General features: G+C 41.6%; 1 protein-coding gene across 38 annotated transcripts in view; it reads right to left on the bottom strand.

Moving 5' to 3' along the window:
• The window catches only part of APBB2 (amyloid beta precursor protein binding family B member 2), a 381357-nt gene that overhangs the window by 118630 nt on the left and 237462 nt on the right, over positions 1–25265 (bottom strand). For 21 of the 38 annotated variants that reach the window (XM_070263912.1, XM_070263896.1, XM_023638178.2 and 18 more), the window contains one exon: positions 3069–3277. In XM_070263912.1, the coding sequence (XP_070120013.1) occupies positions 3069–3277 (209 nt within the window). The remainder of the gene's footprint in view (positions 1–3068; positions 3278–25265) is intronic. The other 17 variants (XM_070263903.1, XM_070263916.1, XM_023638179.2 and 14 more) reach the window with 1 other exon arrangement.

The raw sequence follows: 25265 nt of genomic DNA, 5'->3' as shown, positions 1-25265 counted from the left end.
GGTATGTGACATATTGAGTCTTTTCCCCAACCCTCTCCCTCCTCTTCTCTCTACCTGCTCATCCCTTTGCCTCTATGATTTTAATTTATTACCTTTTAAATGTGCTCAGTTTTTTGACTCAAGAGATGGCCTTCTGGACAGAGGGAAAAATGTGTATCAGGTAAACAACTGAAAGATCAATCCGAAAAACGTCTATCCCACTGGTCTATTAAAGTGCTGGACATGAGTCACTCTCTTTCTCTGAAACTCCAAAAAGTACGCATCCATTAACAAAGTTCCTTGGAGGGAGAAGACTTTGTCAACACAATGGCATGATTAGAAGCAGAAGGAAGGAATGGAACCAACAGCAAGGTGGAAATTCACATAGTACCGGGCAGAGCACAGCATCTAGAGAAGGAGAACTGGATGTATGCCCAGCCTAACACCAGTTGCATGGTGATTCAACTCAATGAGCCTCAGTTAGCTCTTTTCTTAAATGGGGAATATAACAGCTGTCTTCTCTGCCACATGAGAATCTTGAAGGGAACAAATGAAATGACACAATGAAAATACACTGAAAACCATAATAAGTCATGAATAGCAGCTGGCAGGCTGAGGATGCCTGAGGGAAACAATGAACTCTAGGAGAAGAAGCGGGAAGGGAGGCCTGCCGGGCACAATCTAAGCCTGGGAAGGGACCCTGAGCAGTGGATGGGATGGGAGTGGGAAGCAGGCACAGAGAGGGGGAAAGACAGGCATAAGTGGGCCTCAGAAGGAGGCTCAGGAATTAGAGGTGAACTAAGCTACCTGTCAATTTTCCCTTGGGCCAGCTGCCCACCTGTGCTGCATTCTTCCCAAGACTTTTTCCAGAAAACATGGAAATGAAAGCTTACTATGTTAATCAAAGAGATGAAAATCCAAGCCACACAGAGCCAGCCATGATAGCCTAGTGGTTTAAGTTCTACACGCTCTGCTTCAGTGGCCCAGGTTCCCTTCCTGTGGACACAACACTTTTTGTCCTCTTGTCTGTCAGTAGCCATGCTGTGGTGGTGGCTCACACAGAAGAACTAGAAGGACTTACAACTAGAATATACAACTATGTACTGGGGCTTTAAGGAAAATTAAAAAAGGGAGAAGAAGATTAGCAACAGATGTTAGCTCAGGGCAAATCTTTCCCAGCCACATAAACCTCAGGATGCCCTCCTTGGACTCCACCACACCCACACCTTGGCCTCAGAAGGCAGGCTTTAAAAAGGACTTCATTTCTTCCACATTCAGAGGACAAGAGCTTCATGGAACAGAAGTGGTATCTCAAGGTTATTGTAATCTCCTCACCTCTGGCACAGTAAGAAAGACCAGCAGGCTGAAATTCCCAAGCCAGGGAAGTTGAGTGAGAAGAATTCTGGTCTAGGATTCAGGAGGATTCAGAAACTCTGAGTTCTAGACCCAGTGGTCACTGACCTCTCTGTGCCTCAGTTTCCCTGTCTATAATGTATGGATACTGGTTTCAGACGGTCCCTTCCCATCCTGGCATTCTCTAATTGTAGGGTACCCCCTGTTGGTGAAGACAGTTAAAGGGCTGCAATAGAGGAATAAAGTCTGGAATGGAGAAAGAGATTGTAACAGAGATGTCAAGAGAAAAGATGTACAAGTAAGGAAGAGGGAAGATAGCTGAGCCTTAGTGAGAGCAGAGGCTGCATCCAGCTGGCTTGGCTTCTGGGAGGCCTGTGGTCCAGGGAGACATGCCAAGATGCAAATGGACTGGGACAGGAAGAGGACTCTACTTCTTGCTAAGCTCCTTGAGGAGGGCTGTGTTGGTGCATCTTTATCCCCCAACACAAAATAAACAAATGACTGAATGAAATTTTGCTCAGGGAGTAGGAATATTATGCTTCAATAAGAAGTTATCAAAATGGCCCAGTGATAAGCAACAAAATCCTATGTGATTCAGTGGAAGTGAAGCATGTGCCTGATGATCAGAGTCAAGTAGTAACACCCAAGGCCCTTGTCTACCAATGAGGGTATAGCTTGCCCCAACCCATCCCTTGAAGCTGAGGCCCAGGCAGGGTAAGTGAGATGCCAAAGCCCAGTGACAGCAGGAACGTGGTTGGAATGCAGGTCTCACTGCCTCCCAGAGAAGAGGAAGTAAATAATCAAAGGTGATGGAAACAACATGTCTACTTTTAAAGACAGGAAGGGTGATGATAGTTGCAAATATATAGAGAAGCTTTGCAGGTAAGAGACGGAGTTCAAATGCGCTCCATGTCCCGAAAGTAAAAGAAAATGGGTTGTTTAAAGAACCGAAGACTGTGGTCAGAAAAAGGCAGAAATGCCTGGGGCTGAGGGATCGAAGTACTTTTCTCAAAAAAAGCCATTACTTAATTGTGACCTTTTCCAACTGCAATTCTCTTGAATATTTTGTTATCAGAATTCACAAAGGTCCACTGCAGGAGTCTTTATATTAATAAATACCACAATCGAATTTTTAAATGCCTCGCAATTCTTTGTTTAAACATCCAGATTTCCTCCTCAGGGATAGGAGAAACTTATGCTGCTAAATTATTTCTAAAATAATGTCACTTCTGCTAAATAAACAGATTTTTTTTTTTTTAATAGGATTAAGCATGTAAGGGCTCTCAAGGGTTATTCTTGCAGACATCCTCTCTATGCAGTCAAATGAACCCATGGCTAATAAGATATGCAGTAATTATAACGCGTCTAGCCAAGAGATGTTCTTCTGTGTGTAAATATTTTATGGAGCCAGCACCATGCAATGGCACCTATAGAGTAAAGTACTGCCTCAGAGAGCCCCAGGGAATCTTAACCACTTCTCATTAATCAGCCCCTCGTACTTTGTGTACCTGGAATGGTGCTTCAAGAGACCAATGCCATTAAAAAATGAAAACATTACTGAAAGATGGTATTAACACTCTTCACTAAGAGGAAACATTACTGAGGTTCCAAGCGCAACATGCATGATAATCAAAAAGCTTACCTTGATGACCTGTGGGGGCAGAAGCAACGAGTCTAAAGAGAAATCACAAGTTACAGCCACCCTACCAAGCCGTTAATAAGACACTCCATTTTACCTCATTCTCTGGGGTGGGAGACGGCGTTACAGAACTAAGTGACCCTTTCCTAGAACCCTGAAGATCTGCTGGGATGGACACAGGGCGTTCCCACTGAGTCGTTCCTGTTGGTATGTGCCAGTAATAGGTCCCGGCGATGTCATTGATTCTTTTCCAGCCAGGTGGCAAATCTGGATCGGTCTGAAATGACTGATCACTCCATATATCTGCTGGGAAGTGGGAAAAAAGAGGGTTTTATTAAAAGAGGAAACAAATTACAGTCTTCCACGTTCAGTACCAATAGTCAGGAGAATTCAGTAGGCAGATGTGTCCACAGCTCAAATGAGAAGAACTAAAGCGTCTTACAGACGCAAGGTATGGTAAAGGGGGCAATGCGGAAAGAAACAAGGCAACGACTGAAACGGCAGGTTGACACTTGGGAATACAGACATAAAGGACCCATTATCTAGTCATCTCACGGCTCCAACAACTTTATGAACAAGCTAAAGCTCCATTAGCCAGAATCAACTACCCAAGCAAAATTTGCAAGGTTATACACAAAATCTACCAAATCCCTTTGTAAATTAGTGAGATTTACTGGTTGGCATCACACAGCATTCTCAGCAATGGGCTGAGCACGACTCTTATTTTCTTTAACTGCTTTCTACAAATGAGTACTATATTTATATCTTTCATTTGCTTTAACAACTCCTCCTATTTGATTGTAAACATCTGTAAAGCGGCAATGGCTTTCATAATAATTTAGAATTCCAAATTGCACACAGAAGATTCCCAAGGAAGATGGACTAGAAAGCCTTGGAATTCAAGAAGGGAGCAGACTGACTCTCAAAATAGGCCAGCAATGTACATGTGCAAAGTAGAGTGGGTGTGAAGTACAGTAGAGATTAGTGGGGACTGTGGCAAACCGGCTAGCATGTGCAAAGTCCAAAGGCATTCAAATACAGAAACTAATTTTTCAAATACTGTAGGGGGCCAAATAAAATACATCTACTGAGCAATTTCAGCCATCCCTGGCCCTTATCAATATTTTATCAGTTTACTGAATTACTATTTGCTTTTTAAAATCTCATTCTTGGCCTTCTTTGAATTGAATATGAAGTGGATTAAAGTGCTGGAGAAGAGAGGAGAGAGAAGAGGGAGTAGAATAAGAAACCCATAGAGATAGAGGCTAAATACAGGAATCACAGGCAGCTGAACCAAAGTAGGTAGGCAGAAAAAGTAAGAAACTTGAGCTCTAAACTCGGGGATCACTTTCTTCTAAGGATGAAGCCCTTTTCTATGTGGCCATTCACAAGAGGCTGGAGTGCTTTACAGCAATTCAAATGAGAAAGCATGTGGGCCTTGCTCTGTAAATGTCACTGCATCATGTGGGCAGGCGTCACTGAAGCTGTTACAGCTGCAGCCAGAACAAAGAGGTTGGTTAAGACTATGGGCACAGATGTGCATTCATGAGGTTGTTTGGGATCCCAGCAGTCACTTTTCTCATTTAAATCTGCCAGAGGCAAAACCGCCACTTGCCTCAAATTTGGAAATTTCCCTTCCCCCTACAGGAAATTAAGCACACTAAATAATTTCAAGTTACCCAAATTCTGCAGAAACAACTTGAAATAAACACGTGTATACACTCCTTTGTCCTGACTTTTTAGAGGGTGGAAGGGTTGTTTCTGCTATTAATTTGTCTTCAGTATCTCAACTGGGACAGGAAAGGTAAAATACATGGGTCTCGGGATTAAGTTGGAGAAAACCCTGCCATGGCTGTTCCTTTGTCCCATTCTGGCGGCTCACAGATGATAAGCTCTGGGGCCAGACACTGAGAGGACAGAAAGAGGCTACTAGTTACCATTTCAGTGGTTTTTGAGGTTTGCAGGCCTGAATTTACACATTTGTCCTAATTATCTCTACAGCTGGGACATTAGTATACATGAAGAACAGTTACATACTACTATCAGAATATGAAATCGTGTCTGCCCAAGGACAGAGACCAAGGTCGGTGGCCTTCGGGTTTGGCTGTCTGAGGTGGTACCTTGAGGGCAGCACGAGACAGGCTTTGGGCTACATGGCAGGAATTGGGCTGTTCTGTCTTCAATCAGACCCACTCACTTATATTTGGTTTATATTCTAAGTTTCTGCTGAAATTTTGTTGGAATAAAAATAAAAAAGGGGTTTATTCCATTGCTAAAAGTTGATGATGATGAGGGGGGAAGTGAGGTGGGCACATCTACAATATTATTAACAGTTCTAGGGTCATTTATAGAAGCCCTTTCACATCATCCAGCACTATTTGTAAGCCCTGTGAAGGCGAGCAGACATCATATCTGTCTCGTTCACCATCATATTCCCAAAACTTAGCATGGCAGGTGTTCAATAACAATGCGTTGGATGGATAGATGGATGGATAAATGGATGGACAGATGGAAGGAAGATAGGAAGGAAGAATGAATAAACAAGGAGGGAGAAATGAATGAATGAATTAGGTCCCTGAATGATGGGAATTAGAATGGGAGCACTTAGCAAAAGAGGAATTCTGAAGAAATCATTTTTGTGCAATTTCACAAAACAAAGCAACTTCACAACCCCCAAGAATCCTAGCTTCTAGTTAAGAGCAATGTCTACTTCCCTTGATGGTAAATGTGAATGTTCTTATGGATAAAAAGAAATATAATATGATAAATGGGAAAGAGTCCTGGGCTGGAGGCCAAGAGTCTTTGAGTTGAGATTTTGGTTTTTTTTACTGATAGGTTCCACAAGGAATGGTAAGAAATACAGCTTTCTAAGGCACCTCAACCATATTACACTTCATTTTGTTTAATCTTCATAGCCCCAATTTGCTTTGTTTTCCTATATAAAACTATGTACACATTTAAATAAGTACCTTGGACCTTATTCAACAGGTCAGTGGTTTTCAATTGTCATTAAATTGGGGAGGAAGACAGTGGTGCAGCTAGCTGGAATTCCAGGCCCTTCTGGAGCCTTTCAACCACAGCAGCATCATTTTTAACTGTTTGAAACACTGGTCTCGTGCATATGATTTTCCTTGAAAATAGGGATTAGGTATTTTTTTCAAAAATTTTTGCTTAAAATAAAGTTTGAAACCACACCTAAGGCAAGAGTACAGCAAGGCCAACATATCTAAATACCAAGAAGCCGGTTCTGTCACAAGATTGTTCCAAATATGGCAAAGCAGCTTAAAATGGTTGCCCGCGAATGGTACCACAGTGGACACGGCATGAAGGAGGGCATGCAGACTAAATCAATATGAGAAAACCTGTAAACAACAGATGATTAGAGGAGAAAGTTCCAACCCCTTTGATTCTCAGAAAATTACTAAATGAAGCTTTGCTGAAGCCAAGGAGCCGACACTACGGAGAGGAAGCTGTGGTTGATAGTTTCATTGCCCTTGTGATTCTCAGCAGTTTCCTCAAACTGAGTGTCCGTCACGCACCCCTCCTTGACAGCGCTGCTTAGAGTTCTGGAATCACAACACGGCATTCTCAGCTTTCAGTGAGAATATCCTAAAAGATCTCCACACTGGAGAACTTTTTTTCCTTTTAGGTGGGTCACTGTGCAACAGTCACCTTCGGAAGTTCGATTCAGCATTGGGTAGCACAGAGCAAACCACAGGATCCATCTCGGAATTACCCAACTTCAGGAGTGGAACGCGGAACGACTGCAGGGGTTACTTAAGGGAAGATGTATAGGAGAGCTAAAATGGAGAGATCTATAGAAAGCCTGCAGAGGATTTGTAAATACTCTGGTGAAACCAGAAATGAGGAGGGTCAGACTCTACACCACATTATGCAGCCTGGATTGGAAACCAGGAGTGTGAACTCTCTACGGGACCTTCATCTCTTGGCTCAGCCACTCACTATTTGAATGACCTCGGACAAGTTACTCAACCTCTTTAGGCTTCAGATGCTTATCTGTGAAATGGGGATCAAAATAGCACTGACCTCACCGCGTAGTGTGTAAAACACGCAGAAAAAAGGTTGGCCATATAATATGCATGTTCACTACATAAATGTTCACTGCTATTGCTACTATCATTATTATAATATGTTATAGGTCTCCAGCCAACAGTATAGTCATATATTAAGTTCACTAATTTTTCAGTAATTCAATAATAATTAAGCAATTAAAGTAATTAAATAATAAGTTTATTTAATAAATTTATTACCAAATAATAAAACAAATAAAATAAATAAACAAATAAACAAATAAATAAAAATAACAAATAAATAGATAAAGTAATTAAATAATTAAGTAATTCAATAATAATTAAGTTCACTAATATTAAGATACCATAAAGAAAATGTTTTCTTATGTCCAAGGAAAATACTCACTACAGAATTTACAGGGTTAAATGATCATCGTGGTTCAAAGAATAAGGATAAAAGAAGATAATCTTATGGTGACTCTTTCCCTGGAGAAGTAGTCCAACCAGACTCCCTGAGCAGGGCTGAACTTTGAGGACCCGGGGAGGTCAGAGGTCAGGAGGTTAGCCCCTGCCTTGCCAGGCTTCTGGAATCCCATCACGCTCGATGCCCTTGGCCGGCTGTGCCTCCGCTTCACCTTCTCTTTCTGCAGATGTCTGTCCATCAGTCTCTCAATTAAAGTGGAAGTTAAAAAAATTTTTCATAATTTTATTTTATTTTATTTATTTATTTTCTTTTAAGATTTTATTTTTTTCCTTTTTCTCCCCAAAGCCCCCCGGTACAAAGTTGTATATTCTTCATTGTGGGTCCTTCTAGTTGTGGCATGTGGGACGCTGCCTCAGCGTGATTTGATGAGCAGTGCCATGTCTGCGCCCAGGATTCGAACCAACGAAACACTGGGCCGCCTGCAGCGGAGCGCGCGAACTTAACCACTTGGCCATGGGGCCAGCCCCCATAATTTTAAAAATAAATATTTATGTCTCCTGTTGTCTAATTTAAAGCAGATTTGCTAAACTTTTTCCTAGGTTTCTCTCAAACACAAACCATCCCCAAATGAATAAAGTTGCCTTGTATCTGTAGGATTCTTGAGTTTTTCCCCACCCCGCTGCGGGTCTGGAGCCTTCATTAGGAAAAAAAATGTTCTCCACCCATAAAGTAAAGCACATCTTCATACACATTCCCACATCTAATGATCACATCAACTCCAGCTAGAAGGCAAGGGTGGGAATATTAGCAAGCCAGGACAAGAATCTAGGCCTTTCAAGGCTTAAACCCAAGTGCTGTTAACGCTGCCACAAGGTTCTAAGAGCTAGTAACAAAAATACTGTTAGTAACAGTAAAAGTAACAAGGACACCGACATGAGTGTGGGCTGAATCACCCAGCTCCTTTATTGCTTCTTTATTCCAAGAGCTCATGGAGTGTCCACAGCTGTCCTACGAATGACACACTACCGTCATCCCTGTTTCTAAGGCTCAGAGAGGACAGCAGCTTGATTAAAAGCCAAGGGGGTAAACTACGACCCTATGTCGAAATGGATTTTACTTTTTCAGAGACCTGAGAAAAATCAGTACGAATTTGGGGGTATGTAGAAGATAAATAAATAGGGATGGAAACAAAAGAAAAAAGTCACAATGGCTGCAAATCTGAGGCTATGAGACCGACCAGCCTGCTGACCTGACTAAGGTCAAACAGCTAGTAAGTGAGGGCAGCAAGATTTGGCCCAGGACCGGCTCTGAGCCCTGAACCACCCGGCCTGGCTACATCAACGTGAGGACACTTCCAATGTAGGCATTCCATAGGGTCCTCCTTTCTGTGCCTCCCTCCCTAATTCTGCTTTCAGTACATCCAGGCAGCCACTCCTGCTGGCCCAGGTATCTGTAGCCCCTCCCATCAGAAGCCTTAGGATCAAACTCCACACTCAGGAACCACCGCAGAGACTAAGAGTCTACCTATTTCTCCCTCCTCCCCTACCTACAGGATCTTGCACCTAAGATGCTTGAGGGTCTCCTGTCATCACTGCATCTCGCTGAAGGCACTGCCAGGGGCTAACAGGGCGGTAGGAGCTGAAAGCCATGGGTGTCCTTTCAAAGTGGCTCTGTGGGCCTTTCGTTGTTTGTGGTTTTGTTCTGGAAGCAGGGCCTGGAAGTCAGAGTGTAAAAATAGCAAGGCTGAGAGCCCCAGAAAGTCCCTCTGTGCTGGGAGCCACTTGAGCCAAGAGCAATACTTGGCATGGGAACAAGGAGCCTGCCTATCCGTGAGCAGCAAAGACCCACCCCTTCCCGTCACCTCCGGCGCCTGTATTACTGGCCTGGCTCCACCCTGAGTCTTTGCAGGGACCCATTCCCCACCCTGCTCCCCTCCCCAGCGGGGCCTGTGTGTGAGGACTCTAATCATCCTCTCCCTTGGGCTCACCTGCAGGAACCCAAGGGTCAAATGAAAACAAATTAGCATCTAGCAGCAGCTGGAAATTTCCTCTTCTGCTCTGGAGGCCAGAAGAAGGAGGAATGGGTGAGCTGGGATTCTGAATTTGGCAAGGTCTGCAGTGCAGAGCACCAAAGGTTTCCCTCGGGTCCTCAGAATGGCACTCACTCCCTTCCTCAACATTTTGTGTACCCAGTGCCTTCAGTGTGCAAGGCACGGAGTGAGGGGGTACGGGGGAAAGAGGAGATGGATTAATTCATTCAACAAACATCTCCTGTCTACTCTGTGCCAGGGCTGGGGAAGCAGGGGCCATTAGATGGACCCAGGCCCTGAATCAGGGACCTGGGACACTGGTTTTCAAGAGTCAGAATCACCTAAAGAACCTGCTAGAATATAGATTGGTGGGAGCCACCCCAGAGTTCTGACTCAGTAGGTCTGGGGTGGCCCGAGAATTTGCATTTCTAACAGTTCCCAGGTGGTGGTGATTTCATTCGGCTGGTTTGGGGACCACACTTTTAAGAACTATTGGCCTACGAAAACAGAAAAGGTAATTACTCTTTTCCATCAAACTCTGTCTAACTACTGGCTCTGCAGAATAAAAAATGTGGATGTATATTGACTCCTTCATTCATCCACTTACTCATCCATTCTTTTGTATTGAGGGCCTCCTATAAATGCCAAGCACTATTCTAGAAGCTGGGAATACAGTGACGAACAAAAGAGGCAAATTAGGTAATGTGATCAATTGTGCCTGGGGACAGGATGGACTATTCGAACAGGATGGTCTGAGAAGGTCTCTGAGGAGCAATGTCTCCCTAAACTACAAGAGCCAGGCTTGGGAAGAGATAAGAGAACGCCAATCCAGCAATGGGAAGAGCCAGTGCAAAGGCCATGGGGCAGGAAAGAGCCTGTTATGTTATTACAAGGGAAAAGCCACTCAAGTGAGAGAGATGAGTGGTCTAGGATAAGGTTTAAGGCCACAAGGGCTAAGGATTCACCCTCTACGCAAAGGAAAACTCTCAAAGGTCTTGTGTGATCTGTTTTCAAAATCAGAAGAGTAATGTGCACAATGCTCGCATTCTTAGAGAAGAAAAAACTCTCTTCTGAAGTCTTCATTGCAGCTGCTGCTGGCTACACTTTTAGCAATGTTACTCCTGACGGAGCCAGATGCTTTAATCAAAACTATTTGAATTTAGCATTAAAACTCTTTTTCTGATGACCCAGTAGTCTGCGTCCTTTGCCTCTCTCTCTCACGACTTAGTCCCTTTATTTTTTCCTGGACCCAGGACTTCACTGTCAGAAGACAGCAAACAAGGCTCTTCATTTCCTCCAACTTCAACACCAACTTCTGAAGACAACAGCACGAAGCCAGGTCTCCAGGTCTCCATCATTTATAACAGATTTGCTAAGGGTTCCAAGCAGCAGACAGAGGCTGCTTAGAATTTGGTGTGAAACTGTCCTCAGCCAAAGGAACTGGCAAAATCCAGGACTATGGAAACGTGGGAACAAGCCCCAAGGTGTCCAAAATCTGTGAGCTCTCAGAATTCTGACCCGCCAGCCTGCCAGACAGAAGGGAGGAAAGAGCGCAAGAAACAGTTTCAAGCCCTCTTCTATTTCTCGATACTTATTTCCACGCCATAATTGAGACCCTGAAACGTCTACCAGAGCCTTAGAAAAATTACACGTTGCACTCAATTCAGCTTTCCTGTGGTAGCATTGTTTTAAGAGCTGTAATAAAATTCTTAACAGTTTTGAGAGTGTTAATTTCCTAACACTTTTTCCTATATGTTTCTTTGGAGAATTAAGATTAAGATTTTTGAGTGTCCTTGAAATAGGGAGCTATTTGTAGCTGAGGATTTTTCTGTTAAAGATTCTTGAGTAAATATTCCAAGAATTCGCTATTTAAATGGTCCTTAAATTTGGGCCTGTAACACTACAAACCTTGTATATTTTTATCAAGTATTTTGGCATAAGATCAACACAAAATTTCTTAATTTAAACTCACTGGAGACATAGTCTGGTGCTGGGCTTACTCCGCCAGACTTGTTTCAGGGCCATGTTACTATCATAGACAGGAGCGCTGGAGTCAGCTGGCAGTCTTGAACCTCAGCTGCAGCGCTGGCTAGCTGTGTGATCTCAGACAAATGGCTTAATTTCTAATAGCCTGTCTGCTCACTGTATGACAGAGCTGATGACAGCTCCCATCTCATAGGGTTGATGTGGAACAAAGCACCCAGCACAAAGTCGGCACGAAGCAACCACTCAGTCAAGGTTTGCTACTATTAGCTATTAATTGCTTCATTCAAATGTAACTTTGGGGGAAAAATATTCAGGAATACAAAACATTCTTGAAATGGCATCAACCACAGTGCATTTCATTTAAGAAAACAGATTTCTGAGAGTTTGCAACCATCAAATGTGTTTTTATTAAAAAGGCAGTTTTTATTCAGATCAAGAAAACTTGATGATAAGCACTGGCCACTCCCATGTCAACTTAGAAACAATGCATCACAAGAGAACATATGGGGTAGAGTATGTGGCACTTCTTTAATCAGCATGTGGCTGTTTTATGTCATGTAGTGGAACCATTAAAGAAGCAGAAATGAAGTCAGAGCAAAGTTTAAGTGTGCTTTATTATTCAAGACATCCTTGTTTTGAGATGCTTCTGCTCTACCTCATGCCCTCGTGAAAGTATGTAAATGGAAACTGATCTGATATTGGTGGAAGATAAAGGGAAATTATGCCTCTCTGTTCACGGACTGTTAGCCAAAATGAAAACATAATACAGGAGGCAAGAGGACTCCGCAAAGATGAAGTTAGAAACTAAAAGGCATGAGATGTAAGCAGCTAAAAATTATCCGGAGAGAAAATTGGTATTTGTAAATATCCATCCACCCATACGTATCTATACATACATACAATTGAGGTTAATCATATGACCTGGCTACAGAATATTTAAATATCATCAGAAAGATTAAATATCACCATCATTCTAAACACCTAAATGCACAATAAAACATAAATTTTCTTACAAGTTATGAAAGGAGATATTAAAATCCTAGGATGGTATGAAATATAGCCTGAGAACACTATTTCCTTTTAAAGTGTTCACAAAGTAAAAAGCAGCATAATTTACAACCACTACTGAGAAGCCACAGGCTTAAGAATCTTCTCCCTCAAAAAAACTTAAAAATAAAAACTTAAAACTTGAGCGAAGATTCACATTTTACTTTAAGAAAGCTACAGAGCATTTCAGTAACCTCAATTTCGTTTTTCCAAGAAGTGCTGGGAAAAACCTGTGTTAAAAGCAACAAATCTCCAAAATCCAAGTCTACTCATCACAATGAATGGAGAATGGGTGCAGGAGAGCATGTTCTTGAAACCAGCAATTATTTGATAATTTTTTTTTTTTTGAGAAAGATTAGCCCTGAGCTAACACCTGCTGCCAATCCTCCTCTTTTTGCTGAGGAAGACTGGCCTTGAGCTAAAATCCATGCCCATCTTCCTCTACTTTATATGTGGGACGGCTACCACAGCATGGCTTGATGAGTGGTGCCATGTCCGCACCCAGGATCCGAACCAGCGAACCCAGGGCCGCCGAAGTGGAATGTGCGCACTTAACCGCTGCGCCACTGGGCCGGCCCCAATTTGATAATTTTAAAAAGCAAAGGTCACAACATATTTACATAAAGTCGCTAGGCAGGCTTATTACTTTTTCCTCCGGTTGTCTGATTATATCACTCACCTATTGAACAGCAGCAATACGTCTTGTCTAATGCCAGATAGGATTATTCAGGTTTGGCAGGAAGATCAACAAATTAGTCCTAATATTATTCTTTGCTTTTAAGTTAGGGTATTTAGTCCTAAACACAGTTTTCTAGGAAGATCTGTGCTTACACGGAAATCGAGCAGAGAGTTACTGCACAACATGAATCAGAGAATGTGTCCAGCTGCCATATCCTCAGTCAACCCAACCACACAACTTTCTCATTTGATTATTATGATACACCAAGCAGTTGGAGAAGACAAAATACCACCATGGGCATGAATCTTTCTTTGGCTTCCATACAATTAGACAGAGAGAATTACTACTGGCACCACACTCTTTCAAGGTAGACAGGTTTAAAAGTATACTAAATAGAGCCAATCCTCCTCTCCATCATTTTGGCAAGGTCTTCAATACAACACACTTTTCTCTTAGAGCTGTGGTCCTCCTCAGGCAGGTACACAACAGCAATGATGACAAGGAGGAGGAAGCAATTCTAGGGGTTGCCTTGACCGATGTCAAGGTCATCATTACTCTAAATGATGGCAGGTTAGGACTTGACTTCCCATCCATGTTAAATATTAGAACAAAAGATGATTATTGAGAATCTGGGAAACAGACACAGTATTCCATGACAAACTATAATTCACCCTTTTATCAGCACATTAAAAGAGCGAGCTGAAGTGGATGCCATCTTTTCTAAAATCAAACTGTGTGTGGGAGCACACAGAACGAGACTCCCACAGATTAAACTGTGTATATTTTGTTTCTGACACAAGAACAGGGGCAGGCACTTCTACAGCACTATGGGACTTTCAAAAAGCTATAACTAATCCTATCTGATTTGATTCCACAAAATCTCGGGACACAGGTAGAGGAGATATCATTCTCATTTTACAGGTAAAGAAACAGATTTCAGCAATGTTAAATAACTTGATCAAGGATAGGAAACTGGTTGTCATTCAGTGTGGAGAAACCTCAGTGTATTTCTGTTTGGGAACTGTTCTATTTGTTAAGATTTGTTTGTTTGTTTGTTTGTTTGTTTTTGAGGAAGACTGGCCCTGAGCTAACATCCGTGCCAATCTTCCTCTATTTTGTATGTAGGACACCACCACGGCATGGCTTGATGAGCGGTGTGTAGGTCTGCACCTGGGATCCAAGCCCACAAATCCCGGGCCACTGAAGCAGAGTGTGCAAACTTAACCACTACGCCACCAGGCCGGCCCCTGTTAAGTGTATTTTCAAAGGTTAAGTGCCCTTGGAAAATCAGCAGAACTGAAGTAAATGGTTCAGTCTGCCAGTGGTTAGTGGAAAAGCTTTAATATTTAATGTAAAATAGGATTTTAGACTATGGATGGGGCAGAAGAGTTCAGAGAAAAATGTTTTCCTGAGATTAACTTTTAAAAACATATTTAAAGAGATGAAGGTAAAAGCTATTTTTTATTACTCCACCTAAATTAAAGAAGAATTTGAGGGGCCGGCCCCATAGCTGAGTGGTTAAAGTTTTGCATGCTCTGCTTTGGTGGCCCAGGTTCATGGGTTTCGATCCCAGGCACAGACCTACTCCACTCATCACATGCTGTGGAGGCATCCCACATACAAAATAGAGGAAGACTGGCACAGATGTTACCTCAGGGTGAATCTTCCTCACCAAAAAAAAAAAAAAAAAAAAGAATTTGAAGCAGCTCATATAAAAGATATCAATATATTTCGATCAATAAAATAACATGAGAGAATAGAGTTATGGAGTGGAGGAGAAATTTAATTTCTTGCTCCAAAAATTTACAAAGTGTTAATTATCTAATAAAATAAGTTTATTAAAAAAGAAACTTTTCTTTTTTTAAGATTTTATTTTTCCTTTTTCTCCCCAAAGCCCCGCCATACACAGTTGTACATTCTTAGTTGTGGGTCCCTCCAGTTGTGGCATGTGGGACGCCGCCTCAGCATGGCCTGATGAGCGGTGCCATGTCCACACCCAGGATCTGAACTGGGAAAACCCTGGGCCACCGAAGCGGAGGGCGAGAACTCAACCGCTCGGCCATGAGGCCAGCCCCAAAAGAAACTTTTTCTTAAGCATCAAATCTAAGAGGAACTTAGCATGTGAGAAACAGCACTGAAGGTACAAAGGCAGCAAGTGATAATGAATTTACCTTGAATCTGGGTGGTTTTATTTTGTAACTCTCGTTCTAAACTGTAATCATGTTGTACAACAAGTAATTAAGGGGAAACAATTTTAAAATAATAAAGTTAACTGGGCAAACCGTTCTGTACTTTTCCGTTTGTCTCTGAGAAGCCTGGTGTTTGAGTTTCATGAATAAGCTACCTGTAGCAGACACTTCAAGGTGTTCGTCAATATTTAATCTCTTCTTCCACAGCAATAAAAACTTTTGACTGGACACACGGCAACCCAGAATGCAGAATACACTTCCCGACCTCCCTTGCAGCCAGGTGTGGCCATGCAGGTAATGTCTAACCCTTGGGGAATAAGTACAAAGACTGTATGGCAGCCTCCAAGAACCTTCCTTATAAAACAGCTGGCAGGCATATTTTTTTCTTGCTGTCTGGAACAGACTCGCTGCCTTGGACAATGAGGACAAAGGCTATACCCTCGGGGTTGTGGAGTAGTCAAGCCAAGGAATTTGGGTTTCTGAGACTTTGTGGAACACAGCCACCCTATCAGTGGACTGCTACTGCCAGGTTTCTATGCGAAAGGCAAATAAATTTTTATTGTAATAAGCCACTGTTATCTTAGAGTCTTGTACTGCTAACAGTTGAAGTTGATCCTAAGTCATTTACCTAATGGCAGGAAACTGAATTCCAGACCTACTGCCTAGGAAAGAAACAGCTTCTAACGGATTCGCTTTGCAACCATATTCAGTCCCAAACCGACAGGGATCTAAATCCTAGAGCTGAGTTAAGAAACTCAGGATCCTGACTCTCAACTTTCCCCACACTCTTTCTAAGACAGCATATTGTTGAAACATAACTTAATTGGTTATCACATTCATTTTCCACCACCCACCAATCTAAGTATTTTAACCTCATCTCCAAGAGTTGTCAAAAATACCAAATGCAGACACTTTTTTGGGCCTAATTTTTCACAAACCTCAAGCAGTGTCTGCCAGGATCCAACCAACCAGAAGCAACATCCAGCCATTCATTTGACCCAAGGTTTTAGTTCTTTGATCTACTATAGCCTCCTCCCACCCCTCCAATTCTAGGTCAGGAGAAAGAAAGCAAAGATTCTCAAGGGGAAAATAAAACCGCAAAAGCAATTAGCTGCTACATACCTGTACAAGAGCTTCATTTTTCTTTTCCAGCAACGAAACCGTGATATGCCAAGCGCTGAGTTTTTCAAAGATTCTGGGGCTACTAGCAGAAAAGAGGCAGGGGTATTTGTGGATCCCATCGGCCAGGGGTGCATGTGTAGAGAGTGTCATTTTTTTAGACTTCCCAAAGGAGAATTTAGTATGAGACAATATTAGGTTATTGAGCCAAAACTCCAGGAAAGGACAAGTAAATGGAATAATGATTCTCAAAAATCTCCAACAATGAATTAGTGCTCAAAGTTTAGAAGGATTTCCTTTCTGGAAAGATTAGGATATGGAACTAATTGGTGTTCAAGTTGCAGGTCTCCCATAGCAAAAAGTTCAGAAAAAGTGTCAGAGATGCTATTAATCACAAATTAAACAGATCTAAGTCCCTTAGGATCAGCCTTGTTCCTCTTTTTTATTTTAATCAATCAAGGTACCACAAACATGTCTCACACACAGTAGGTGTGCAATGTAAGGTTCTGAATGTAAATGAATGTAGTTAGGAGTGGCTCTCTTTGCTCACATCTCATTCTCTGATGCCACCTAGATAATATCTGTACAAATGAGAGCTACAGGAAAGAGAAGGACAAAGGAAGGAAAAGAAGATGGATAGATGGATGGAGGGATGGAGGGAGGGAGGGAGGGATAGACGAACGGAAGGGAGGGAGGGAGAGAGGAAAGGAGGAAGGGAGACAAGAAGGAAGGAAGGAAGGAAAAGAAGGGAAAATGGGGGTGGCATGTGCCACGAGCAGCCTACCTGCTGAGTCTGAGTCGAGTTCTACTTTGCTATAACACCCAAGAAGGAACTAGAATCACTGTTTGCTAATTTTTATTCACCTACAAATGTACTGGTTAACCCACTAAGCCTCGAATTCCAGCCAATATGCTAAAATTATTTTCCTACTAGGAAAATGCTCTTGAAGAGTTAGAGGTTTCTTATCTGCTGGGTTTCTGGGAAGGATTCCAAATTTACTATGAGACAAAAATAGGGTTTTTTTCCTCTCATCTCAAAATCTAAGCCTCTCACTTGTGAAAACTCTGATTCATACCAAGTTTTTGCTCTGGGTTAGCTCCATTTCCTTCTTTCTAGATCTAGTGGTAGTTAGTGTCTACCTGTTCTTGAATTCTGGTATGTTCCGAGCATCCTCCTCCTCAACTCTCCCCATTACTTGCACTCTGAAAGAAATTCCTGTAACTCAAAGACCTTGGAGAGAAGACTCTGCTCATCACAGAAAAATGATCCTTAGATCTCAGAAGTGGGTACAGAAGAACATTCTTTGGAAGCAAATGAATCAGGCACTGCATCAAAGTCTTCCTTGTTGTAGGCAAAATAGGCAGACACCAGTGGGGACAAGCGTGCGACTGTGTGGAGAACTTCGTCCTGGACAGTTGTTCGTGCTTCCCTCTTTGTAGAAACAAACTTTGTGTGTCTTCCTGTGTCACAGATGTGCTTTGATGAATGAACTGAGAGCATTTATCCCTCCCTTTAGAAAATATTACACTGGGAAGTACCTAACCGTGGAGCCAGGAGCAGAAAGGAGTCAAGTGAAAGAAAATACTGTGTTTTTTCCCTTAATTCCCTTTGGAGAAACAAACAGTATAAATCACTTTTAAAAGCAAGAGTGCATTTTCAGTATAAATTTTCCATGGGGTTTTTTCTTTAAAGATAATAACTTTTTTCTTTCACTTTCTGCTTTGACGACTAATTCATTTAAAAAATACATTACGCTCTCCTGATAGAGCAAGAAGTGCAAATTTTCTTATTGTAAGTAAATGCTACACTTGCACTTGACCCTGGGGAAGCTTGACCTCTTTCATGGCCACTGGGTCTGTTTGAGAAACATATCCATGAGAATTGAATTGGTAAGCTACTCCTAAAAAAAAATAAGCTGTAACGTGATTCACCCTACAGGTCAAAAGGATCCCGATTTAACAAGTAATAGCAATGCTGTATTTTTCACAGAACAAAACTATAGTATATCCATCAATAAAAATAAAGAAATCTTTTTTTGTCCCCTAAAAAAGTAAATAATATATACCCTATGACCCAGCAACACTAAGTGTATATCCTTCATCCCTTCTCATTCAGTTCCATTAGGGGATGCGTGTGGGGTATTCCCTGCAGGATTATTTGCGGTGTTGGGGAAATGGAGGCACTCTGGGAGCCCATCATTCTACCAGGGGAAAGGTTCCATGTGTTGGATTCACACCACGGAGCGCCATGAAGCAGTCAGAATGTACACACATCCTCATGGATACATTTTTAAAACACAGCACATGGAAAAAACATACCTTTTATATAAATTAAGAACACATACAAAACAATTCACGCCACAAGTATGCTTTCGAACAAAAAGTTACACATTAAACACACTAGAATGGCTGCTTATGGGTGGAGAGAATTGGAGTGAGGTAAGAGAATAACAGGGAGTAAAAATATAAAACAAGAGAGTTTTTTTTGAAGAAGAAGAAGCTCAGCCCTGAGCTAACATCTGCCAATCCTCCTCTTTTCTTTTTTTTTTTTTTTGCTGAGGAAGACTGGCTCTGAGCTAACATCCATGACCGTTTTCCTCTACTTTATATGTGGGACGTCTAACACAGCATGGCTTGATGAGTGGTGCCATGTCAGCACCCAGGATCTGAACTGGCGAACCTGAGGCCGCCAAAGTGGAACGTGCAAACTTAACAGCTGCACCACCAGGCCGGCCCCAAGAGAGATGTTTTATATGGACCGGTAGTGAAAATATATCATGAATTATAACATATGATTAACTCAAGTGTCTGCCACTGAGGTCCAAAACAACTCATTTTTTTTACATTTATATATTTTCCTTAACAATAAAAATACTAATGAAAATCATCAACATACAGACACTGTTTAAGTAGCTACTGAAATGGCCCACGGCTCTGAAAAGCCCTAGATTCTAGAGCTGGGCTGTCCAATATGGGGACCGTTAGCCACATGGAGCTACTGAGCACATGAAACATGGCTAGTCTGAATGGAGACGGGCTGCCAGGTAAAACACACATTGGATTTGGAAAACTTAGTACAATACAAAGAATACAAAACATTTGATTAATAATTTTTATATTTATGTTAATAATTTTATATAGATGGTATATCAAAATGATAATACTTTAAATATATTGGGTTAAATAAAATACATAGTTAAAATCAACTCCATCCATTTCATTTTAGTTATTTTAGAGTGGCTATTAGAATATGGCTCACATACAGTGGCTCACACTGTATGTCTAATGGACAGTGCTGGTCTAGAAGCTTCCAGTGAGCCAGGGGATCAAGAGGAATCCTTTTTGCAAAAATTTCTTTGGATCCTCAAATTGGGAGATCCTGAAAAACATAATGTGACCCCCTGACTAGAAAGATATAAAAGAGGTTCAGGTAAAATATTAAAATTCTAGGTCAGAAATTGTCAACGATTTTGAAGTACTCACAACCTTCCACTGCTCTTATTTTAAAATGCTGATCCTCAGAAATTCTAGTCCAAGGAAACTAAAGGAAAAGAAAACTCTGACAACTCATTCTGAAGTAATGATTTAAAATAATAAGATATAATTCGAAAAATCGAACATAATTTATCCCTATAGATGCACAAACATATGATTTAAGCATCCACTATTGGGAGGTGCTTTTAAAATCAAAGTGCCATTGACATAAATTAGAGATTATATATTCAGTAATTCCTCTTTCTCTCACACATGGTCCTTTGTCACATGTGGACTGTTTTTCCTACGCTCTTTTGTATGGACCAATCACCACCCATTAAAGGCCTCTATGTGCCTTTGTGACCAGATCCTTGTATTTTTATCTTTGTATCCCCAGCACTGAGCACAACCTTTGCATATAACAGATGGTCAATAACTACCCATCAAATTAACTGGAAGTATTTCTAGAGGGGCAGACTGAGATGTTTGGGGAGGAATAGAGTCAGATAACTTACTTCCTTGAGATTGCTTAAGAAAATTATGAAAAAGTACCAAGTACTCAGCAATGTTTCCACATTTCATCAACATCAGCATCCACATTAATGTTCACTGAGGTGCTTACGATGTGCCAGGCACAGTTGTTCTAAGCACTCTACACGTATGGATTCATTTGCTCCTTATGAGAATCCTTTAAGGTTGATGTTACGTTATTCCCATTTTATAGACGGTGCATAGAGAGGGTAAGCAACCGACTCACGGTCGCGGAGCCAGTAATGGTAGAGCTGGGCAGGCAGTCCCACAGCAGAACTCATGCTCCTAAGTACGTGTTAGTCAATGTACAAAACTATCTATTTCAGGAATTGAATCTAGAACAATAGAGTGCTCTCATATTCAGGCCCTGCTTTCCAACCTCCATAGCACTGCATCAGTCTAAGCTCTCAAGAGCCTCACTTGGATTTGAAAACGGTTCATAATCAGTTACTGTGACTACACTGCTCCCTGTAATCATACTGCAGCTAGTGACTTCCCAGAGAACACCCACTCCAACCACTTCTCTGCCCCTCTTCCTGTACAAGATAAACAGACTTCCCTTAGCATGGCAGTGCATTCAATGCCCTCTTCAATGGTTTCCGCCCTGGGCCATCTCACTCCCTTAGACTCCTTCCATTCCAGGCCAACTGCTCACCAATCTCACAACATGCCATACATTTCTGCATCTCTGTGCCTTAGCATATGCTGTTCCCCTAGACTGCAATCTTCTTCTTCTCTACCTGCCCCCAAACTAAAACCTGGTCATTCTTAAATGGTTGCTTCCTCCATGAAACTTTTCCTAATTACTCATGTTTTTTTTGTTTTTTTTTAAAGATTTTATTTTTTCCTTTTTCTCCCCAAAGCCCCCCGGTACATAGTTGTGTATTCTTCGTTGTGGGTTCTTCTAGTTGTGGTATGTGGGACGCTGCCTCAGCGTGGTCTGACGAGCAGTGCCATGTCCGCGCCCAGGATTCGAACCGACGAAACACTGGGCCACCTGCAGCGGAGCGCGCGAACTTAACCACTCGGCCACGGGGCCAGCCCCTAATTACTCATGTTTTTAACTAACCTGTTCCTCTCTGTGGGACCATTTTGCTTTAGATACAAATTATTCAGGGCAATTTTCTACTCACGATTATAGTTTTCAGTGTGAGACACCCATCCCCCTTAGCATCAAAAGACTGGGATCAAGGATCGCATATGTGTGGGATCTGTGATGGATGCCATTGAGAGAAAAAATTGAGTTGGAGGTGGAAGTTTCACAGGGCCCCCAACATAACCACATTCATGATTCAGAATTCATTATACAGGCAACAAAACACTATCAAAAGTTTTGAACAGGGGAATCTAAACGTTTTGAGAATATTACTATTGACAAAATAGAAAACAGATGAGATGAAATTGTGTGTATTAATATAAACATTATGTGTCATGACACATGTTCAAAAATTACACGTCAGTAATAGACGTGAAATGCAAAGCCATAATAATGTATAATTAAAATTCTACATCCCTATTTAATTTTGCTATCAATTTAAATCAGTAATTAAAAACCCAGTCACTGGCCATTTGAAAGAGTCCTTCCTCCCAGCATGTAACTGTTGTCATGACAACATGACTTCCAGCTGTATCTTCATGAACAAGCTTATGTTTAGAGGGAGAGGATGAGGATCAACCAGATTAAATAAATCTACCAATTTTGGAATGTAAAGGAACCGTGTTTCAACCCAATGTTCTCCAATATAATCTCTTTAAATCCTCTTGAGTAATAGAACCAGGCTGGGCTTTTTTAATCAATAAAATTGTACTTAACATCTATATTCTTTACATATAATAATAACACCCACTTAAGTTCTATACAGCAGCCCTGTAATTAGTCAAGGGTTTTTCAAAACACATTCTGCTCTTATACTTACTGATATTATCCTAAATCTTCCTAAGTCAGAGGCCGCCCATCTTTTTTCTGTCTCATCCCTTCTGAAGGATGCATGCTCATTAGGAGCTGACTCTCTGATTCCAAGGAGATGAGATGGGGGAAGGGCTTAGAGGTCCATCATCCTGAGGGCATCCGTTCTCTCTCCCAACCTTCCAAATTACCTAACGTCAGACATTTTGGCATGACTGTAGAAATTATTTTGAAAATTCTGTAAGAATCAGTAATTTTTTGTTTATAAGAACCACAAATGGATGAGAACTTGACTAAAAGTTTATAAATGGAATCAATTTGCTCATTTTTTTCTGTGCATGGATTTTTTTTAATCTTTTTCTGAGGAAGATTGGTCCTGAGCTAACATCTGCTGCCAATCCTCCTCTATTTCGCTGAGGAAGATTGGCCCTCAGCTAACATCCATGCCCATCTTCCTCTATTTTATATGTGGGACACCTACCACAGCATGGCTTGATAAGCAGTGCATAGGTCCACACCCGGGATCTGAACCGATGAACCCCAGGCCACTGAAGCAGAGCGTGCGAATTTAACCACTGCGCCACCAGGCAGGCCCCATATGCATGGATTTTTTATTAACATTGCCACCTCTCCTCACTCCTCATTTTTTGTGCCAAAGTCATTCATTTAAACTAAGTGCATTTGGGTTTTGGTTTGTGGGTTTGTGTGTTTTAAGACTGAAGAGAGCCTCCTGCATGCACCTTACTTCAGTAACAGTCTTGCCAATGGGACCAAGGTACCCTAAGACCATGGGCGAGACTCACCAGAGACAGTTCCCACCCCTAGGGAGCACTGGGGAATGTATGGAAGTGTTCAGGGTTCTCCCAATGACCAGGAGGCACCACTGGCGGGTCGGGGCCAGGGATGCTAAATGTTCTGCAATGAGCAGAGGTAACCAATTGTCCTGGTTTTCCTGGGACTCTCCTGGTTTCAGCACTGAACGTCCTGCATCCTGGGAAACCTCTCAGACCCAGGCAAACCAGCACCTTAAGTCCAGCACAAACAAAAGACTGTCCCTGCCAAATATTGGAGGGCTTCCTTTCTTGTGAACAGTAACTATGCACACGCCCCTCTGTCTTCTAAGAATTCTCTGTGGTTCCATAACTCACCAGCCCCTTCTTACTGTGCCATTTATTTACAGTTTCTATCTCAGAGAGAAAGCAATTTTTCTCACACATACTTGTAACCTTAGCAGTTCCTAGCACACGTGAACCCTCACGCCTGCCTCTGTGAGAATCATTCCTACGTCAAGGCTATGAAACGTCTTCTGATCACTTGGCATACTTGTCAACCGGGAAACTCCACCAAAATCTAACGATGGGGGACTATCAGCAAAGCTCTTTCTAGGAGGAAGGAAAAACTTTAATCCTAAAACTCCAACCGCATATTGAGAAACAGACCAGTGACTTTTCGAACCTGCCTTCTCTTATTTTTGGTTTCCTTCATTAATTTTTTTTTACAAGTAATTTCCTCAATTACTCTTTAGCTGAGAAGGCATTTTATACTACTGACAAGTATAAAAACTAGCTTCTCTACTTAACTCATTTAAATAAAGAGCACAATAATTGGAGTGAGAATCTCTAAGGATCCCATTATACATCTTTATGCAAAAATACTATAAACTTTCTGTGGGAAAATGGTAAAGTCAGCTGCTTTTCATTCTCTTTAAATTTCCTCATCCTGAGGCTATTAGACAACATAACTGTTCAAGGATGCTGCAGTATTTTTCCTAGAAATGTTTTCCTTATATGGTCATCAAAGGAGTGCTGTTTAGTAATGGTACTTTGGAGGCCCAAAGGAGTTAATACCCTTAATTTAACACTAGAGAATGTTTTAAGAGAAGGAAAAGAAAGTCTATCACATGATCGCTTCTTCCGACACCTTTTGATTCTTAGCCTGACACCAGGTAGCAGATATTTTGCATTAACATTAAAACTAGTAGAGGTGGGGCTGGCCTGGTGGCGCAGTGGTTAAATTCACATGTTCTGCTTCGGAGGCCCGGGATACATGGGTTCAGATCCCGGCACGGACCTACACACCACTCATCCAGCCAGGCTGTGGCAGCGTCCCAAATACAAAAAAATAGAGGAAGACTGGCACAGATATTAGCTCAGCAACAATCTTCCTCAAGCAAAAAGAAGAAGATTAGCAAAAGATGTTAGCTCAGGGCCAAGCTTCCTCATCAAAAAAAATAAATAAATAAAATAAAATAGTAAAGGTACACCCTCAAATTCTTGGTCTAAATTTAAACAACTGACTTAGATGTGAAAAGGCTACCGTGCAATAACAAATCCTTTCACATTCACATTCCAAGTTTAATTTAACTTCAGTGCAGATTCCCCTGGACCAATCAGTTTATGAGAAGCATGACCAAAGAAAACAAAAAGATAATATTCAGTCTTAATCTCTCAAATTGAACAAAAGTATTCTCAACAAAAACAAAACTCCCAACAACTAAATCTAGTGTTACAAAATAGATAAACAGCAGACTATTTTGTTTTAGCATGCTTGCTTTGTAAAGGATTCACTCAAATAATCCTTTCCAATAGGAAAATTCTCTAATATATTTAATTTGTCCAATTTTATATATTTTAAGTCACCCACTAATTTTCAGAAACTCTTAAATAGCAAAACGAAAGGATCTAGAATAAGTCACTATGGCACATAAATTATTTTGAGTTGAAGGTATCTGAGTTCCTGAAATCCCTTATGAGCCAGCCTAAAAGCAGAGCCTCCCCAAAGAGGGAGTGAGGGAGTCAACTGTCACAAACCCTTCCCCAGGAGCTCTTCCGGGAGATGGGAAGTCCACACCCAAACACACTGTCATGAAACTATCACAT

Source organism: Equus caballus, chromosome 3, assembly GCF_041296265.1.
Source record: "Equus caballus isolate H_3958 breed thoroughbred chromosome 3, TB-T2T, whole genome shotgun sequence".
Lineage (NCBI taxonomy): Eukaryota > Metazoa > Chordata > Mammalia > Perissodactyla > Equidae > Equus > Equus caballus.
The sequence above is the reverse complement of the archived record's forward strand: the minus strand, read 5'-3'. Positions and strand labels throughout refer to the sequence as shown.